Raw genomic sequence first — 19,768 nt, forward strand, 5'->3', positions numbered from 1 at the left:
AAGGGCTTGAATTTTTGCGCGTTTTCCTTTCATCTCCTTTTGTTTGATTGCCCATGTTCATTCCTCGTGTTCCCCGTGACAGACTTTTCAATCCAAGATGGTCTACAAGTCCCGAGTTGTCACACACCTCGCCAAGTTGTGCTCATTCATGTGCAACTGTTGCTCACCCTCTAGCACCGCCAAAGACGAGATGGCCGGTTTGGAATACTGTCAAATTCCTGGAATTACCCAAGAAACTTTGTGTTCTACGAGCTATAGGGCCGTATCCTTACTCATCCGTCACTGTTCTTCACTGCTCTACTCAACTGTGGTAACAAGCGGAATGAACTCTTCTCCTTTGGAGCAACTAATCAATAACTTCGTGCTGCCCAGGCAGCTATATGAATGGGACAAATTGCTTTGCAAGACTGTCCCCAGTCTGGACGGTAATCCGCTACAAACGATTGTGACAGAGTGCATGAAAGATCAGTTGTCTGAGGCAAGTCATTGTTTTAATTGGGGCTTTTCCGTGCGATTTTCAAACTATTCGTCTTCCACCCCACAAAAGTGCTGTGTACTATCAACCGCATCTTTATTGTTGGGGCACTGTAGCTAGACCCAGCTAACCGATCGCCTTCGAGACCGACGATTAGATGGCTATTTTCAAAGATGGCCAAAAACAGCTATTCAGAAACAACTTAATCTTTTTCCTCACCATTCGGGCAGGTACAGTGAAAGTTATTACACAGAAAACTGGAATTACAGAGGTCAGAAGTGCAAACTGCCTTTTGTTCCCTGTTTTCAATTAAGTTGGTGACTTCTGGTCGCAGCCTTGTTGACTCACCCCTAGTCGATGTGGGACGGAGTTTACTTGGATGTATACTTGAACCGACAGGATACTAGTGACCCTACCTGTAACCAAGCCCATCTAACATTGGGACTATCGTTTTAATTTTCTCGAATATTTGGGAACTGCGAAACCTGAGAATGACCTCAGCGGGCAGTCAAAAGTCGTTCAGTTCAAGTAATGCAAGAATCATCGGACGACCCAGTTACAACAATCAAACAAAACACTTTCCGAATGAACAAACGTTCCAAGGCTTACGAGTCGGAAGTGGTCAGTAGGTTTGAAATTTTACTGTACAGTCATCTTAAATTGGCTTTATTGCTGGCTTGCCGCTTCTACAACCAGTGGAATTCTGAACTTGCGTGAGGAAGCATCAGTTGACGGGAGCCCAGCAATACCATGTCACAGTACATAAACCATGTGATTCAAGGGTATGTAGCGTTGTGTTCTGTCAAATTCCAAGTTAAGACCTGATTTAATCGGCAAGTTGGGAGTTTGAGTCGTGAGGAGGTGAAATGGCTGTACTATGCTTCTCGGTTTCTCGAATTTCAAACGGCGCACTGATTTTCGACTTGGCGGAGTTGTCCAATAATATTGCCGAATTATTTCTAAACTCAGAGGAGATATTCGAGTCAATGCTGAATGTATGTGTGCCATTACTTACAGGGGGTTAGCTTATTTTTTCGTGTATCGATGCCATTACTCTTTGCTGAACCAAAGCCCTGGCTACAAAACAAAATATAGATAAATAATACTTTGTGTTAAGGTAGTGGGACCTAGTGCTGGTAGTGTGTAGTGTCCGATATCCTAACGGATTCCTTTGTGTATACTTTGGCCAATATTATGTCCCCTGTGTGTGCTCTCCGTCCAGCCTGAACATCCTCATAATTAGGTACAATGTCCAATTCTGCTGTTCTCAATTTTCACACGACATCCAATTTATTTGCTGACGTAACGGTAATTGCGCGTTTCATACAGTAATGGATGAACCCCCTGGTTAGAAAGCGCGATGATTTCCAGCTTTGTGCCGCGTAACAATATCTGCACGATGCGTGACCTTCCAAAGGTTGGCATCCACTAATTCCCGATCTTGTTAAGCCTTCCTCTTCTCGACCATTCCGCTTGTTCTGTATTAAAGTTGACATGCCTAAAACGTGTTTCTTAACAAAGCAATAAGCTATCGATTCTTTACTACACAGTTCACAATGGGCCTCGCACAACTATCCTGGCGAAGTGACGCGTACATTGGCCGAGTACTTCGGGATGTGATCAAACTATATTACATCCATTTAGACGGTGAATGCGTTGCAGTAAGTTTTATTTTATTGAATATTAACTCAATATATCTGCGTCTGCGTACCGGCTTTATTTCTGTTAGCTTACGTCAATCCAGCTAACCTTCGAGTTGCCCATTCACAATGGGTTCCCTCGACCTGGTAAAACTAATTCAGATCCGAATGTCTCGTCCCCGCGTTGATTGCTCAGTGAAACCCATCGCAGACTCTGGTCACTTAAGCAATAAGGCTATTGTGGTGACCAAATCAATCAACAGTTTGCACTATTCCCCGAGTTCATTTTTAGTCGAGCGTTCACATTTGCAATGTATCAAAGGGGTTTAGCGCTAACAAAAGTCGGGACCGAAACGGATCGTTTTCTCGCTTGAGCATCTCTTTCACTGTTGATGGTTAACCCGCTTACGGACTTAGGTTTGCCATCACTTGTGAGAAACTAGACCACGTATTCAGGTGGTCTGTCTTTTCACGAACCTACGATGTCACTTCGTTTTTTTCTTCAAATAAACGCATCGAATTGAACAGCATGTCACGAATTTTCGGCCGGTCACCTCACGTGACTGGACATTTGTGACATTCCTCAAAATGCCCCATCGTCACGTCATGGATGACGAAGACTTGTACTGACAACTCCAGCAAAGGTCAAAGGTCATTTTTGATTACCGATGTCGGAGTACGAACAAAATGGCTGCCGGATGTTACATTCAACTCCCATGGAACACATTAAACGTGATAAAATAGATCCTAAACCTACACAGCTTGTAAACTATGATACAACTAAGTCGATATCGGTTTATCCTGAACACACGTGAGTAACAAACTGGATATCGCCAACCCTGATGCAGTATGCCCCATCAACAAGCGATCTTACACCTCCAGGGGAAGTGTTCTTAAGCCATAAGGTACCTAAGAAAGAGAACTGCAACCATGCGTCCTGACATTGTTAGTATGTTAGTAGCATCACAATTATAGGCTTGGTGATGCCACAGATACCTAACTGGAGCCTCAGTGTACAGCAAAGTATCGTAGTTATCCTAGTGCCGGTTGATCGTCAACATTAGCCTGTATCTAATAAATGCAAAGAGATGTTCGCTGAACACTGATAATATTTATGATTCATGAAAATTGGATCGTCAGATTCTGTTCGAAGCATTCGGACTCCAAACACATTTTTAACGTAACTGTTGGATCGGTTTGGAAGAGCTCCGGGTGCTGCACTGAACCGCGTCTGGCTCTTCTTTCTCGACCCAGCGTGTACTGTGATCAGTTAAATCATACTAGTGCTACTTTTCTTGGTCACTCTTGCGTCCAAACAATTGAGCTATTTTTGGAATAGCCCTACGTTGTTCAACGCAGCAAAATATCTTCTCAGTGTAAACGGCTCCGTCTGGTCATTTAGGATACGCTAAGGGCTGCGATTTTTCACTGTCTTCCGAAGAAGACTATAAGCTGTGTACTACATTGATGTAGTTCGTCAAACAAACTTATTATGAATGTGCAGTCTGATAATTGCGCATTTTTCGAGCCCTATCTGATACGATCGATGGCAATCAATGATACCGCCGCAGATGTTCAGCACTTTTAGCCTAACCTCAATTACTGTTGGGAATGATGAGACGAGCCTTGGATACACCACCCCTAAAACAATTTCTAATACCCGTAGTTTTACTGTCTGAACTTCACCACGTCGGACGTTCTGTCACATTCGGAGTGTTTGTTCTCAAACTTACTCTATGTCAATAGGCCCTCGACTTTTGTGGTTATCCGTTAGTTTTCGTTGTCTGCTTCTTGCTCTCGATCACGTGGTAGACAATACAGTTGATGTGGGTGAACTGCAATTAAACTTCTTTGTAATGTACTACTCATAAGGTTGCTGAAATCCGCCATGTACCGTACATTACAAAGATATACATGTATCGCGATGTCTCGAATATCGTAGCGACTGAAACATGAGGCGGCCCGGTGCAGCACATTCAGTTGCCTGAAAACATCACAAACGAGAGATTCAGCTGGGTTCCAGGTGAGTCTCTCGAAAAAACCCAAATGAGTGTATATTCGTGTAATTCAACTTCGTTCACCAAACACAGTACATGCTTTCTGCTATGGGGATAACCTTTATCACATTTACCATTATCGGACTGTCTCATTTGACCGGCAATTTTTCCTGTGCGATCAATACGTTCCTCACGTCTGTTTATTTCTTTGTGTGTCTGCTTGTCTCATTGACCAATCATAGAGCGCCGTTCTGAATAGTCCTACAGCCGATTTTCGTGCCCATCTGCTTCATTTGTCTATGCAAGAGGCCGTGAACGAAGAAACTGCATCGGAGGTAGAACTGCAGCGCGATCAAGGTTCGGATTATCGAAAACGGAAAGCGTTGACAAAGGTGCGCTCGCAACCTAGCAGCTTGTCTTTTTTCGTTCAAGCCACGTGTTTAACGTTCGCCTTTGACTTATTACTTGTGAAGCGCGTGTCAACGCAACAAAGAAAGCATTGCTTTGGGCAAAATCACCTGGAAAAGTCGTTTTAACGTCGTTAACGTGTTTAACGTTCGCCTTTGACTTATTAATTGTGAAGCACGTGTCAACGCAACAAAAAAGCATTGCTTTGGGCAAAATCATCTGGAAAAGTCGTTTTAAGGTCGTTGGCTGCGGCGCCTTTGAATTTTATTCTCTTTATCTGTGTGCTACCAATGTAAGTGACCCTTCCTGTGGTCGTCCACCTTTCCTCCTGTGATCCACTTTGAATCATTACGCTAGTGTAGTTCCCGTAGCATACTTTTCCAAGTCATTCTAACGGGAACTTTCAGTCAGGCTGCTTTTCCAGCTGAAAGGCCAAAAATCGTGCTATTGATCACTGATTTTATGATGTGGTGTCGTTGGCTCAACCAGTCACGAAGAGACTGAACCTTACCGTGGTGTGACGGTAAGGTGAGAGCATTCCCTACCGAGGTTGTGCATCTTTAGCGTTCCCCTAACCAAGTGGACGGCAACATTAGAATTGTACTAAAGCATTCCCTACCAAACGCAGATGCACCGTTGTCCCTTCGGACGAAAACCACTCACGGGAAACGGCCTTAGTTTTGGAGTGTGGTTTCCCTGAAGGGATTAGTTGTACCGACTATACAAGCGAGTACTACGGCGTGTACCGCAGTGTTAACGTCAATGCCTTGAAGTGATTTTGTGAGCTCGCCTTTTTAAGGCCAAAACCTCCAAATGAGGCCGCCGTTATCACTTGGAACTATAAGTAACAGAGGAAATTAAGGGAGTCGTAAGTTTGGAAGACTACCGTCGTAAAAGTGCTCCTCCAAAGGGCAATAGAAATTTGCTTTTTGTCCAACCTTGTGTGTGTATAATTAAAATAGCTTGATGTACTATCCACCACAGAGCAAATTTATCATTCCAAAATGTCAGCAGGGCGAGGTGGCTCAGCGGTTAGAGCACGAATTTACTGACCCGAAGGTCCGTGGTTCAAACCCGATCTCTGCCTCTTGACTTTCCCCATCTAAGCTTGAGCATCTTAGCCCCCGTGCTTCCTTCTGGTGGCATGGCGGTTAGGCACCAAAAGGGTGCTACAGCTGAACAACTTTTTTATGATCAACAGGGTTTGGCTGGCCACCAGTCCTGTGATTGATCACATGGATAAATCAGTTCAAGGAAGGTATTCAGACAGTTTAAATTCTCTGGAACATAGATGAATGCGTATTTAGGTGCGGGAAAGGCAGGACGGATGATTCAACAGTACGAATTAAACAGTTTGACGTCTAAATATCGACTGGTCAGTGTTGATTACACTGATTTCTCTGTGGCGGCCCCTCCTAGAAGGGATAAAGATTTCAGCCATTATGGCCCTCAGAAACATTACAGCATGCAAATTTGACCAATACGACAATGCACCTGTTCTCGGATTGGTCTGTCACATCGAGCTACGTACGTCATAGTGCCGAATGGGACTTGCGGTAAGGCGTATGTGCATTTACCTAACGCCCGTTTTTAACTTGCAGGAATGTAACCGGATGTTAAACAAGTAGAAGCAGTTCTAGAGCCATTGGCATACCCAACTACTGGTCCATACTTGTTTAGTGTGGACAGCTGAACAGTTGAGACAGCGCATGTGAAAGGCAATCTGGCGACCCACGTCACTCAGGAGGCGCACACATACGTGACCAACCAGCACTAGCGATGATACTGTTTGGTCTTTGCAACCGTAGTCACACAGGGTCACCATTATTGGTTTAACACTCCGGAATGTCCGGTCTTATTGCACGTATTTACAGATGTGCACAGGAGATATACGGAAACCCGAACTCACTACAGTACAATATAACACAACATATATAGGCCAAGTGTGCGAAAGCGGTGAAAACAATATACAGCCTGGCAACCCAAACCAGAAACCCTCGATCGGCAATCATTTTTGACCCTCTTGGGTTTCACGTGTGGAGGCAACTAAACAGTCAGAACTTACAGCAGATGCAAAAGATCGCCTGGTGACCCGCAACCTTCGTGAAATGTACAAATGGCTAGCAACTGCCAACCACTACTAGACTTGGTCCATACAGCTTTGCTTCCGATTTGAGATGGCCTTCCAGACGGTGCTGGATCGGTACGTCATCCTCGGAATCGCAAAACGTCTCCTCACAAATCGTGATCAGATGAAAATCGAGCATGGTGGAAACTACAACGCCAGCTCGCTTCACTCCTGTGCCTACTTCCAGCTGGACACATTTGGTTCCACATGTACGTGCCGGGTCTTCCAAACCTAACGAAAAGATTTGATATTTTTTCCGGGTAGGTTTTGAGGAACGATCCACAAGGCCCCTCCGTGTAGAGGTCTTCGTGAAATCCGTGAACAGTTGGTTCCGTTGTCGTCATTGTTCTTGCAGCTAACGTGCTGAAAAGAGACGGCTTATCATTCTACATCCCTATGATATCTTAGGGACATACCAAGCTTTTCTGTGCAATCAGGAGAATACTGCGTAGTCAATGACTTTCCACTTTCTGTTTACTTCCATCTGTATGTTTATATCATCCTTGAATTGTCGTGGGACAGTTTTAGTTCTCCGGGTTGTGCAAATCCGGTGAAAAACTTCATTCTCCACTATTTCCCAGTCCACCTGAAATACTTCGGCACATGGTCGTGCTTTTACCTTAGAATTTCTGTTTTGCAGTTCAGTTGTCGCTGTTGGAAGTACCGTCTTTGTAAGTAAATTGGAGGGGTCCATAGTCGCTAGAGTTTGAAATAGCTGGACGTCAGTGTTCAAATCTGGTGTGTACGTTAAGCAAGAAAATGCGCCTTCTGAGCAGCTAACGTCTACAGAATTGTTGAACTTCTGACCTTTCCGGGTTTCGTGAGTGTATTATAGTTACTGCACTTAGCCCATGAACTTCTTTTACTGCCTCGGTTAATTCCTTCGTCCTGTATAAGATCGTATTTCGTCTCGTTTTAGCCACAATCTACCCTCCAATTCTCGTAGATAATTCAATATTGTGGTCTTCGCCTCTCAAAGCTCCTCTCAAGCCAATGCACGTGACGGATGCAAGTTGCATTCTTCTTGTCGTGCCCTCCTCTTTCGAATTCGAGATAGTTCACTCGCGGTCGTTCTTCCAGCGTCCTTTATTCTAGTCTATAGTTCTTCTAGTGTGCGGTACCTTTTCAGTGGACCGCATGTGATATTGCTCGTCACATTGATTGATCGAACAGCTGCTTGATATCGAATTCGATCGATACCAGCCGACGGAGAGGCTTGTCCGGGCCCAAAAGTGCTTCGGATCACACCAGTCGATGGTCCATGCTGCAGTCGGTGACACTCGGGAAGATTCGTAGACAGTTATCTTGGTTTATCTAGAGTTATGCGTTCTCGGTTGTGCAAAATCAAGTGTTCCCTTAAAAGCAGTGATCGGCTGACGCGTAACCGTTTCAACGACCCTCTAACTTATATGGAGGGGTTTAATTTAAAAAGGCTTCTTTTTTCACTGGATCGCTGTGTGGCTTCACATAATTGTTCATCCGTCTCATGTGTAGCACCAGGAATTTCTCTGCTTAGCCATTTCCATCAGGGTTTTTTTTAAATAAATTGCAGTTCTGCATCTAGCATGTCATCTATACATGTTCTGTTGTCTTTTTTGCCAGAACTCTTCACTGTGTTTCGTTTTCATTTCATCTCAACGAAATTTTGGAAGTCTGTATATTAGCCGAACCAGGATGCTCGTTTTCCGTTTTCAAGCTAGCGTGACATCCAAAGAGTGCAGATTATCATTAATTCCTTCTCCGCTTTGAAGCGCAATGCCGTATGTGCCGAATCAAACTTTTGAGTTAGCTTCTCAACTGCACTATCTGGACCATGCATGATACAAACGTCGTCAACATAGCGTTTGTAGAACTAAGTAAACCTCGACAGTCAGCTTTAGTTCGGAACGGTCCAGTTATTCCTTTCCCTGTCTGTCGTAACAGATTTGAGCGCCGAATTCACCCCCTGAGGAACAGACCATCAGTTGGCTGAACGGATAAACGGAACCGAGAGTTGACAATTGCTCGTAGAATTCTGCCTGTTCAGCCTTTCAATGAAGCATCAGGGGACGCATACACTGACAAAAGTGACGAATAGTCCTCTCGACATCCGAAGCCAGATAGCTTATCGTCCTCGCAATTATGCAGCTCGTCTAATATTCTTCCGCTCCTGTGACCAGCGAATGTAAATCCTAATCTATATTCCCGCCTGTTTTGTTAGTTCTCAAATCAGTATTATTGGTAGACAAGACCTTGTGAGTTTGCTTGATCGACCGGCCAAGTTGCGCGACGGCAGCTAGGTCAATACAACGACGTTTCGGTAACCTGGCAACAAAAACTGTACATCTTCGGGGTCTCCTGTTTCGCGTTTTGTCACTGGGTCTTCTAACGTTCCAGGTTCCGTGTCGAAGTTGACATATCGTCAGTTTTCCCTGATTGTGGTCGGTAACTAGCCCATTTTGCAGCCTTCTGTTCTTCTCAGCTCTTCCTGATCGTTTGACTCAATGATCTGAACCATAGTCCGACGGCCCATCTCCTTGTTTTGAATTAGTTTCTTTAAGGCAAAAGAGAACAGGAGTAGATATCATTTCCACCTTCATCGTGTCCTTGATCAGTAGCTTAACGTGGCTATAACAGAAATCGAAATCAAAGTAAGTGTATCCCTCGGTTTACAGAGATCACTTTCGGTCAGCCAAGTTTTTGGTGTTTTCATTGAATAACCTTCGCACAAACCCTACTCACTCAACCCCCATTGCCCGCAGGGTACTGAAACAATTTACCGGGCGTTGTATGAGAGAAAGTTATTGTCTCCCATGACCATTGGTACGATATGTCATCAAGAACACAAATTTGACAGTATTTGTAGGCAATGTTTTTCTTGTTATCAATTGAAGGATAACGTCCATAAGCATCACTGTGTATATTTACTCGCTATTTGTCGTTTACAGTGGTTAAAATTTGGCAAGTTAGTGCACGAAGGGACACATTCGCTTGAGGGACTGCAAAGGTGAGTTTATCATTCTTCTGTATCCTGAGTCCGATGCAATGAATTCATACTCAGTTGATAATTCAGTTTAACCGTCAGTTCGAGACGCGGTACATCTCAGCACCTATTTATTTAGCGTATTCAGCGAGGATGTATCACACAGTTCTCTATCCGACGACGGACGGATGTTCTGGCAATTGGTTGGACAACACCAAACTTTAGGGGCTGCCCGCAGACCAAGTCGTTGTTTTATGGAGCGTGAATTCACGTGAAACAGATTACCTCGGTTATTAGCAGTTTGTGAACAGTAGACCGCTTTGCTGCCCTTTCTTATTAGTTTCGATCATAGCAGATGACGCCCTGATGTGAGCAGTATTCAGCAAACAATTGGTACTGATGTATTTCTGGATGATATCCGCTGTTCGAGCATACTGTTTTAGGATTCTTTGGATTACCAAGTACTTTTTCTTGTTTATTTATTTAGGGATGCCCCGTTTATCATTGCACCAATTTCGCTCTTTATGAAAGAATCTGACTTCGAGGAATGGGCAACACGCGACATCCGGATGGAATGCAGCCTTCTTCTGGATACCTACCGCCAAGCAGTCAGTGTAATCAGCGCTACAGAAGTCAGGTACAGTGTTGCTCAATGACACCCTCTACACTACAGTCATCAGTCAGGGGAAATAAGACGTCCATTATGAATTATTATCACCCCTGTAGCATATTATGACCTCTATCTGATGCCTTTCTCTGTGGCGGGTCTCTCTCTCTAGTAAGATCGCGCAGCTGCACACACGGCTATTGCTTTCATCCACAGTACGACTACCTCTCTCATGCGACCTGATGTTTCGAAATCGTCTTGGTTAATGAATACCGTATTGTTGAATTCGCCTGTATTCTTTCGATGCCCTTGTAGAGAGATGTATTCTTGTGCCACTTAGTCTGTGAGACATTCCTCTTGTTGCCTGGTTCGGTATACATCCCGTCCACGGTGGAGCTTCGCTGTGGCCACAAGGGCTCTGTATCGAAGGCTTAGTGTACAGCCGAATTTAGTTTTCGCTGCAACGAATTAACCACGATAGCTGATTCCAATTTCGTAGTATTCATTGTTGGAGGCTCTGCTGTGCTTACGCCTTATGTAGATCGACCAGCTCAATTGTCGAAGAGGAGAGGAAGGCGCATGTGTTTTCGGATGGACTGACCAAAGTCATCTCGCCCTTTAGCATCCTCTTTGCACCCACAAAATGTACGACCCTGCTCATGGATATGAAGTCACTTAACACACCATTTACAATCCATGGAGAGACCCGACATTGTAGAGTGGTTTAAGTATCTTGGAATTTGTATCAGTTGTGGTTGTATTGTAACCTATGAGGTCAGCGTACGAATTTGCAAGGCTCGGGTCGCGTTTCCTAATTTGAGACACATTTGGTGTCAAAGCAGTATATACCTGAACCTCAAGAGATGTGTGTATCAGGCGGGTTGTTTTTGTTGTGACTTGGCCTGTTCGAGCAGCAGAACTAAGATATCTTCAGGTGTTCAACAACCGTTATCTGAGAACCATGGCTCGTGTGAGTTAGTGTCGGCGAATCCGTAACGGGGAAATTAGAGAGTTTTCGGTTGTGCGATGGGGACTTCCACTGACGAATGTGTCCAGGACCAGAAGCTGCGTTGTTTAGGCCACGTATCGCGTATGCAAAACCATCGTTTTCCGGAGTTTTCGGTTGTGCGACGGGGACTTCCACTGACGAATGTGTCCAGGACCAGAAGCTGCGTTGTTTAGGCCGCGTATTGCGTATGCAAAACCATTGTTTTCCGTGGCGGAAGCAGAGGTTGCCAACCGTTTACCGGACAAATAGGTATAAGAATAGAGTGGCGGAAGCAGAGAGGTTGCCAACCATATACCGGGCACATGGGTATAAAAGAGAATGTTTGAGTGCTGTCGATGCGAATGAGGACCGCTTGATCCTCACTGCGCCTGGTTGGAGGTGCTGCAAGATATGGCCACCAACCGATGTCAATGGCGTTCCTGATTGTCTGGAGCTGTAGGCACCTTGGAGTGATTGTGTTAGGTTAGCACTAAGTCCTTTCTATGTCCACTTTTATTCTTTTCCCCACAGTAAGGTTTTCAAATAGATTCTCGTCGTAAGGCAGCGAAGCATCAGTGTCACGGATGTCATGCTGTCGATGATGATGATGACGATGATTGACTGTTGAATTACTTGGTTCGGCTTTTTGGTTGTTCTCGACCGACTGGATTCTTACTGCACACTTCCTTTGGCATTGTGACGTTGTTACCCTTTACTTGATTCGTTGGTTCTCTTTTTATTCTTTTAGGAAGAATATCATAGAACAAACTGAAATTATCGGCCGATCTCGCCCATCCCTGTCTGGTTTATGTACTTTTCTTGGAATAAAACCGTCCTAAAAGAGCCACTTCATACCCATGGTTTCTGCCACCACAACAAGGTTAATACTGTGAATCTCTCTGGTTTGAAAAAAAATGTGCCGCTTGCTCTGATATACGTTACTGCTCGCGGAAACACTCGGGAGATCCCAGGATTTTCTCTCGTGAGGAGGGCTACCGCACCGAACACTGCGTAAGACATCACTTGTGTGTCGGACATGAAGACAGGATAATTTTCTAGTTCGTTTGAACTGAGTGTTCTAGATATCGGTCTCCGTCATGTAGATCATTACAACCCATTTTTCATCTGCCTAGACTCAAATAATAAACTTGTTCTGAAAACGATGCTGGCCCTCAATCGATAACACAACTGTGAAACGCTCTAACAAATTGTGCTTTGTGTGTATCCAAGGCTTAATTATGGGTAGTCAAGACTCCGTTGATGTGGCAAGGTGATGGATGTATTGGCCGTTCTTATGAAATTAGCCGTTTAAAGCGATAGCCTACTGATGATTCTTGGTAAGTGGCAGTGCTCCTCCATTTTGGTGTGCCCTTGATGCGTAAATCAGCCATTTAGGAAACCAAAGTGTCTCAGTCCTTGGAGATTTGCTTCCTCGAAGGTTGAATTACAATGTGAAAAACTCGGGTGTGCCGTCGGGGGGAATGGTGCTATACTGGTCTGGTGCGTATCGCTGAGATTATCATCATCATTATGGTGATGACTGTGTTGGCGCCCTTAAGTTGGTAATTTAGTACCCGTAACATACATGGTGATTTAGAATCATCTCGACTGCTAGTAATCAGAGTACCTTGTACCACTGACGGCGATTGGTCAGATGACTACACACAAGATCACCATACTTGCATTTCCGGTTGTGCGCTCATATTGATGGAAACTGACGTGTAGGGTGTCGGTGTTATCTGTAGGATATCATTAGTTGCTTGAATTGACCAGAATTACCCAAGAGGCCACCTTGGAACAGTTGCTCAGTGTCTCCTTTCCGCCTTTGGTTTGGTAAGCATGCCAGCAAGCCTGTGCGAGTAGCATTCGAAGAATTGTTCTTTCCTGCTGGTTCCTCGTGCAGCATATCTCACCGGCCACAAATCATGATTGTAGCCAGCTGATGAGAATTTGGCTAACCGTAGCTGGTTCACGGAACATTTGGGAGTTCAAACGGGTTGAGTGTCCTTCAAGATGGTGAAAAGTGAGTGCAAATTGTTGGTCTTAGTGAACGTATTGTATTGTAGCAGAAGTATGGTTTTTATTCTGCTTCTGAAGCCAAGAGTGCATCCGCTGCACAAGGTTTCAACTCGGACTGAATGCTTCCGGTACAGAATGGAGAAATATCACTAGAAGACTATCAGCTTAAAGAAATATTCCGGTTTGCTGAATTGATACGAATTGAAGGGAAATCCCACCAATAGAATAGCGCCCCACTTGCTCGACTATTCGTCGCATAAAGAGAGTCTTCCAAAAAGTGATCCTTAGAGTACTCTGGCAGTATTTGGAACACACGCCAACTACCTGTTTTGTGAAACGAATAATCTCATGGATAAAGCTGAATTTCCATGGTCAGTATAGAAATGGGTTGTGTTCCAAGCATTTAAACTGCAATAGAAGCCAGTGTTTCTAGTTCCTTGTGCGCCACAACACAAAATGATGGAAGTAGTTATGCTAGTGACCGAGCCCAAATAGGATTAACGCTTCCGATGAACGAAGTCGATCTACCACGAATGGTCATCATCATCATCATGGATAGTATGACATCAGTGTCTAGCACTGATACTTCGCTGGCGTACAACCACTATTTATTTAAAAGCCGTATTGTGAAGAAAAGAATAAAGGTGGACAGGAAAGGGAATTAGTGCTCGAAGGGCACCAACTACCACAGGCGAGTAATCTTCCTGACGAACGCAAACACTTGTGTTTAGCTTGTGTACAATTTTGTGATTTTCGCGATTGGAAACCACCACGGGCATCCGTTGATGCGTCATCGTTATAAATCCATCTCACCTACAGACCCCAGGGGTTTTCATTTGGAATGAAATCCGGATTGTGAGCGTATCACTCAGTGGTGTTGATGTGAATTAATGCGGTTAATTAATCCGGTGAGGTGTTCATGCTCAAACAACATGGTTGCCACGCAGTCCATGGGATCGAAGAGCAAGTTCACAATTTACGACCTGTTTCCCTCCTAGAGTTGCCGCTTCAGTTTTCCCATGTAGACCAAATTCCAAACGATCACAGAATTATTGTCATCAGCTGTACAGTGGTTCGACCTGTCAGTTTCGTTCACCGATGACTTGGTGGGGTGGGGTAGGTAGATGCGTATTGGAGGCGGTAGCTGATATAATTTATGCGTAAACACGGTTACCAAGCTGTTGCACTGAAGGCAACAGCTTGGATGCATGATCGTCATTGAGGGCGCGACTAGGCCATATTGGGCAATTTCTCTAATCATTGGTGTCCCGTTTTAGGGTCCCCATCCATGGAGATGGCAATGAACAGCGCAGACTAGCTTGTTGGTAATCGTTTTCACACTGCTGTCAAGTCATTTTTACCTTCCCTGGCTCGTTTCAACCCTTCACGTTGTTGCGCGAAAAGAGCCCTTCGAGGAAGTCGGTGTACTGGCATGCGGAGCACGTGACCAATTCAGCAAAACCCATGGTGTCATCAGTTCGACTATCGTGGGCGAGTTAGTTCTTCCGAAAACCATTCGACGTACCTCAGCATTACTGAACCGGTGTTCCCAACAGACTCAAACAATGCTCCAAAGATGTCCATGGTAAAAGCTAAAAGTCTTTCGACTAGGTTTCTGATCCACATAATAATATGGAGTGCACCACAACATTGTGAACCCGACCCTTGACGGATAAGCTGACATCACGCCTACGCCACAGGTGTTCACGAAAGCTCCTCTGACCTTCCCAATCCGGATGAAAATGTTTCCTTTGGTGAAACCACCGGAACCGATACCGCTGCCCAGGTAGACAAACTTGTCTACTGCCTCAGTCGGCTCATCCGCAAACATGAGCAAGGGTCACCAACCTACGATCCATTGACAGGGTTGGAATACAACGCTTAATATGGGATAAGGTAAACTGAACTTGCTTAGTCACGTGTTTATCCTGCAGTCATTAATAACTGTGAAAGATATGTGGATACTCTTCCCTCATGAAAAGAATTTTCTTGCATTCAGTTCATTCCATGGCATGCCTCAGATCACCACCATTTCGAAGTTTCGATTGATTTCCGTTTCTCTTAAGTATACTAACTATTTCCGTAGTTTATAAGAACACAGCAGTGCTTCCACTGGCTTCAACAGTTGCAAAATAACACTGAAATTAAGCAAAGCACGTAGACGGACACATGGCAGCAGGAGCTAAGTAGCAATCAGGTCACATTGCCGAAGGGGCTACTTTTCGCTGGGGCGTGCCGAGTGCGTTAGATATAGTCGTATAGAGAAGTAACCGCCTTACCAGTTCCGATCTATTGTTGGGAACCATGCAGATAATTCCGAATCCGTCTGCCTGGCTGGCGTGGTGACAACTTGCCGCTAAGTGGTTGACGAATTCCTAACTTTTGAACCCATCTTTGGAATTTAGGGGGTAATGATATTTGTCCTTGTGACATGCACCTAATCGTTAGACCAGTAGGGTTGGCGAACACTTGTTAACATAAGTAGACAGCAACTGGTGAATCGTGGACCGATGGCTCTTCCTTTAGCTTAGTGAACACTGGGTGCTCTGTGATGAAAGCTTCGGACTAAAAGTCTCACTCATATTTTGAACCGATGTGTGATGGATTCATTAACCACGTCCTTTTTGAACGGAAGTTGGGTGCATAATAGCCTCTTGTCGTCTGTGAGGACCTCAGTCGTGGTAAAGACCTGTCCCACTTTTAGCAAGTCCAAAACGAAGCTGGTTTCGTCGCAGAAAAAGTACTTTTGTGGGATTCCGTTTGGTTTTCAGGAACGTATTCAGTAAATGAATACGATATAATCGCATCCATCACGGCTAAGCATATGGGCTGAAGCGTTTTGACTAAACTTAGACCAAGCGATTCTAAATCTGATCCCAAAATAGCTCATTTGTTACGGGGCGAACTTACTGACAGAAACGCCTAAAGGACATCTCAGCTACTCCTGTCCAGGCTTGGGTGACCCAACAGTATAGCACCCTTTATGCTTCCATCAGGTGGCATGACAGGTAGGCACCTAACGGGCGTTAAAGCTCGGCGATTACTTCTTTGATTTCCTCAGCTTAGACCAAGAGGTGCTTGAACTTTACAGAATAGAATGGAGGATATAACGAGGAGTCTGTGTGCCGTGGGAGTGAATCATCCAGGAAGTAGTTCATATGATGGGTCAGATGCGCTGCATTTTATGGTCAAAAGCCTTTGTCTTCCCGGTCACTACAGGGTTGTTTGAGTACAGCTTGGCGTACTTCCGGTATTCGTAATAAGCTAGCGTCCGTCATCATCCTCTTCATATTTTGCATTGCTTTACGAAGCAAGGCCCCCTTCTGATAGACTTCTGTGGTTGTGAAGCCTTGATGTTCAAGCTGTTGCTGTTCTCAGTAGTGAAAATTTGGTTTCCAAAGTTAGCATTCTTGTCTAATCTGACGAACTACAAGGATCACTGGAAATCTTCGGACCAAGGTAAGGAGCACTGATAGGATGCGAACTACAGCGCGACTGTACTGTGACTTGGTACGGTGCGATAGCCCCCAGTGGCAGCAATGAATACTGTCGAACAACGCAGGACGGTGGTGTCTAAGGAACACAGTACACACAGAAACTCATAACAAGGTCGAAGGACAAACCAGGTCGAAGTATGAATCAGTCGAACAGCCACCTGAAATTAGGAAAACCGATCTACTAGGATAGCTAGCAGATGTTCATTTAAGGGTGGTCTGGAAGAACAAACAAAAGGAAATATATTACAGCCGTTCAGTAGTTACTTTGCCGTATTTAAGGCTTCTGACAGTCACACATGCTTACAAAGCACAGTCAAAATGTCACGAATGGATGTATGTAATACAGTCGTTGATACGGGAGCTTTGCCGGTCTGTAGGTGAGATGGCTCAAGTGGTTAGAGCGCGAATTTACTGACCGGAAAGTCCGTGGTTCGAACCCTACCTCTGCCTCTCGACTTCCCCTGTCTAGGCTTGGGCAACCTGGCAGTATCCAAGCCTTCGTGCTTCCTTGGGATAGCATGGTAGCTAGACACCGTAAGGGTGTTACAGCTGAAGGATTTTTTATTTGCCGGTCTGTGAAGAGGGAAGTGCAAACACTACGGTTCACCGCGGAATAAAATAAACCGTTGGACTCTATTTTGAGTGACCGCTTGTTGGGAGGCGTGAGTTGAAGATATGTCAATGATTCAGTCGGCTCGAGTCCTACACCGCACGCAATGAGAATTTAAGCCTAACTGCTCGAAAGTCTGTGAATTAGGCACCAGGTATTTCATTAATTCCTGACTTTTTGGTTGTCAGTGAAATACCCGGAGCTACTTCGTACGATGGATTCGAAGAACTTAAGTTAGTTTATTGGAAAATATTCGACAGTAATAAAAAAAGCCTCCCCTCTGTCGTGGATGTGGGTTTTAGCCGAAAAAACAGGCTCACTGAGGTCGTTTTGACCTTAGTTGTACTTACACAATCAACACATCAGATCCGAAACGTCATTGGGTGCCTATACCGGAGTGGAAGCTACTTGATCTGGTAATGACCGCTGCATCATATTTCCCACGACTTGCTATTTGGTAGACCACGATCTGAAGTTCCGGGTACTTGTTAAGTGGAAGAAACCGCAAGTTGTGGCGCATTCCAGAGGAACTCAAAAGTATTTATAATGTGACTTCTACCACTTGTCGAACGATATCCCTCGTTCATCGTCTTAGTGGACTGCTGTCCACTCGCCACTGGCATCTCAGGAAGGGGATCAATACCGGTCCAAAAGTGGGTACACGATTCCATCTACCCGTTTTGTAAGCGCGTTTCATCCCAGTACACGTGTGGGACCCACGTCAGGTGAGTTGGTTCAAAGTTCATGCCAGATCTGAAAACCGTTAAGGTGGAAGTGGCTGGCTACTTAACTAAAATACCGATCAAACCCCGCCTAGGTTCGGATACTGACGGAATGGTCACCAAAAATCCGTTTTATCCGTGTCTTCTGTTGTGCTTCTCCAAATGCATAGTGACGGGTGCCCCTCCCACCCATGGGTATAGCTAAGAATGTTATTCGAAAGGCAGGAAACTAAAATTAGCAGCAAGTCGCTGACATTGGAACGCGGGGATCACTGCCGTAATAGGACCTGAAAGACTATAGAAGGCAAGCTGAGTCTCAAGAAAATTAAGTCGAATCTCATCATGCCGTGTCCACAACTTCACCAGCCGCTAACATGCAATAGATCGGCACACTTAGCTTCGGCTCTTGTTACCGTGAGTTAACCAGTGCGACGAGTCAGTTAGGCTTCGAACCACTGACCTTCCGATCACAACAATACGCCCAGCCCAGAATCTTCCCATGCATGATTTGGCGCATCGGATTGCAGCTCCCCTCGATAAATTATGGACGTGTCCAGGCTGCAAAAAAGCATTTCTCAAACACTATCCGAGCCTATCTGTCCCTGAGTTGAAATGCGTCTACCTGTGCCAGTAAACCCTGTGAATGGCTTAAGCACGTCAAGCAAGCCGCCAAGGATCACGCGCAACATGTCGTGAAATGGGTTGGCTTGTGGGTGTAACCGTAATTTGCCCTCCACAAGGCAGGTTTCAGCGACTTTCGATAAGCTCCCCTCGATAAATTATGGACGTGTCCAGGCTGCAAAAAAAGCATTTCTCAAACACTATCCGAGCCTATCTGTCCCTGAGTTGAAATGCGTCTACCTGTGCCAATAAACCCTGTGAATGGCTTAAGCACGTCAAGCAAGCCGCCAAGGATCACGCGCAACATGTCGTGAAATGGGTTGGCTTGTGGGTGTAACCGTAACTTGCCCTCCACAAGGCAGGTTTCAGAGGACTTTCGATACCGGAATACGGGCGCAACGCAGGTAGTGGTTCCTAATAACCCCACGTTTACCACCCAAAGAATTTGTCTGCAAGCCTTCTGAACACTGGCTCTAGGACAACCCTATCAACCAGCCTTGGGATATGAGATGGCCATGGACCCCAGCCCAAAGTCACACGAACAAGACTTCAAAACCAGGTCTTATCTCTTCCCAAGGAAGTTCCGCCACACTTTTCAAACCCCGGAGACCTGACCAAGGACAAAGATACCCTGGACCATCGCCACACGACAGAATTACTGAAGGGAAAAACGATGCGCCAGTCAGTAAGAGCCGCTCAACTTTGCAATGTTAGCATGTGCTCTGATGGGTTTCCGATTTCTCGGACTCACTATCAGACTGCACACACGAGCCTGAATGCTGCCCGTTGCCACAAGAAGGCTATTCACATTCGTCTGGCGGGGGGTGGGCATACATCACCCTGATTTTACTACGGGTCAGCGCTGATGTCCATTGATAACATGAAGAGGTATAACACTTGACTTTGCATCCCGACCAGTAAATGCCCTACGCCGTTCTGTTTCAGAAACACTAGAACACGCCAGTTCGTTCCTCCATAGTTCAGTTCTGAATACTTGGGGTGACCGTTGCCCATGATTGATCTCATGACTTCATTCGCGGCGACCCGCGAACTCCACGACGTAGCATAATAAAGGAACACGGTCCAAATTGGAT

General features: G+C 45.2%; 2 protein-coding genes across 2 annotated transcripts in view; one reads left to right on the plus strand and one right to left on the minus strand.

Annotated features, from left to right (window-relative positions):
- T265_13220 (hypothetical protein) overlaps positions 1-12,039 on the plus strand; it is a gene marked incomplete at both ends in the record, with an annotated part of 45,287 nt that extends 33,248 nt beyond the window's left edge. Inside the window, 6 exons of the mRNA XM_009167826.1 lie at positions 83-482; positions 1,997-2,136; positions 4,355-4,504; positions 9,576-9,634; positions 10,098-10,247; positions 11,954-12,039. Of these exons, the coding sequence (XP_009166090.1) occupies positions 83-482; positions 1,997-2,136; positions 4,355-4,504; positions 9,576-9,634; positions 10,098-10,247; positions 11,954-12,038 (984 nt within the window). The remainder of the gene's footprint in view (positions 1-82; positions 483-1,996; positions 2,137-4,354; positions 4,505-9,575; positions 9,635-10,097; positions 10,248-11,953) is intronic.
- The window catches only part of T265_03328 (hypothetical protein), a gene marked incomplete at both ends in the record, with an annotated part of 26,040 nt that continues 15,348 nt past the window's right edge, over positions 9,077-19,768 (minus strand). Inside the window, one exon of the mRNA XM_009167789.1 lies at positions 9,077-9,181. Within this exon, the coding sequence (XP_009166053.1) occupies positions 9,077-9,181 (105 nt within the window). The remainder of the gene's footprint in view (positions 9,182-19,768) is intronic.

The sequence above is a fragment of the Opisthorchis viverrini genome (assembly GCF_000715545.1).
Source record: "Opisthorchis viverrini unplaced genomic scaffold opera_v5_46, whole genome shotgun sequence".
Lineage (NCBI taxonomy): Eukaryota > Metazoa > Platyhelminthes > Trematoda > Opisthorchiida > Opisthorchiidae > Opisthorchis > Opisthorchis viverrini.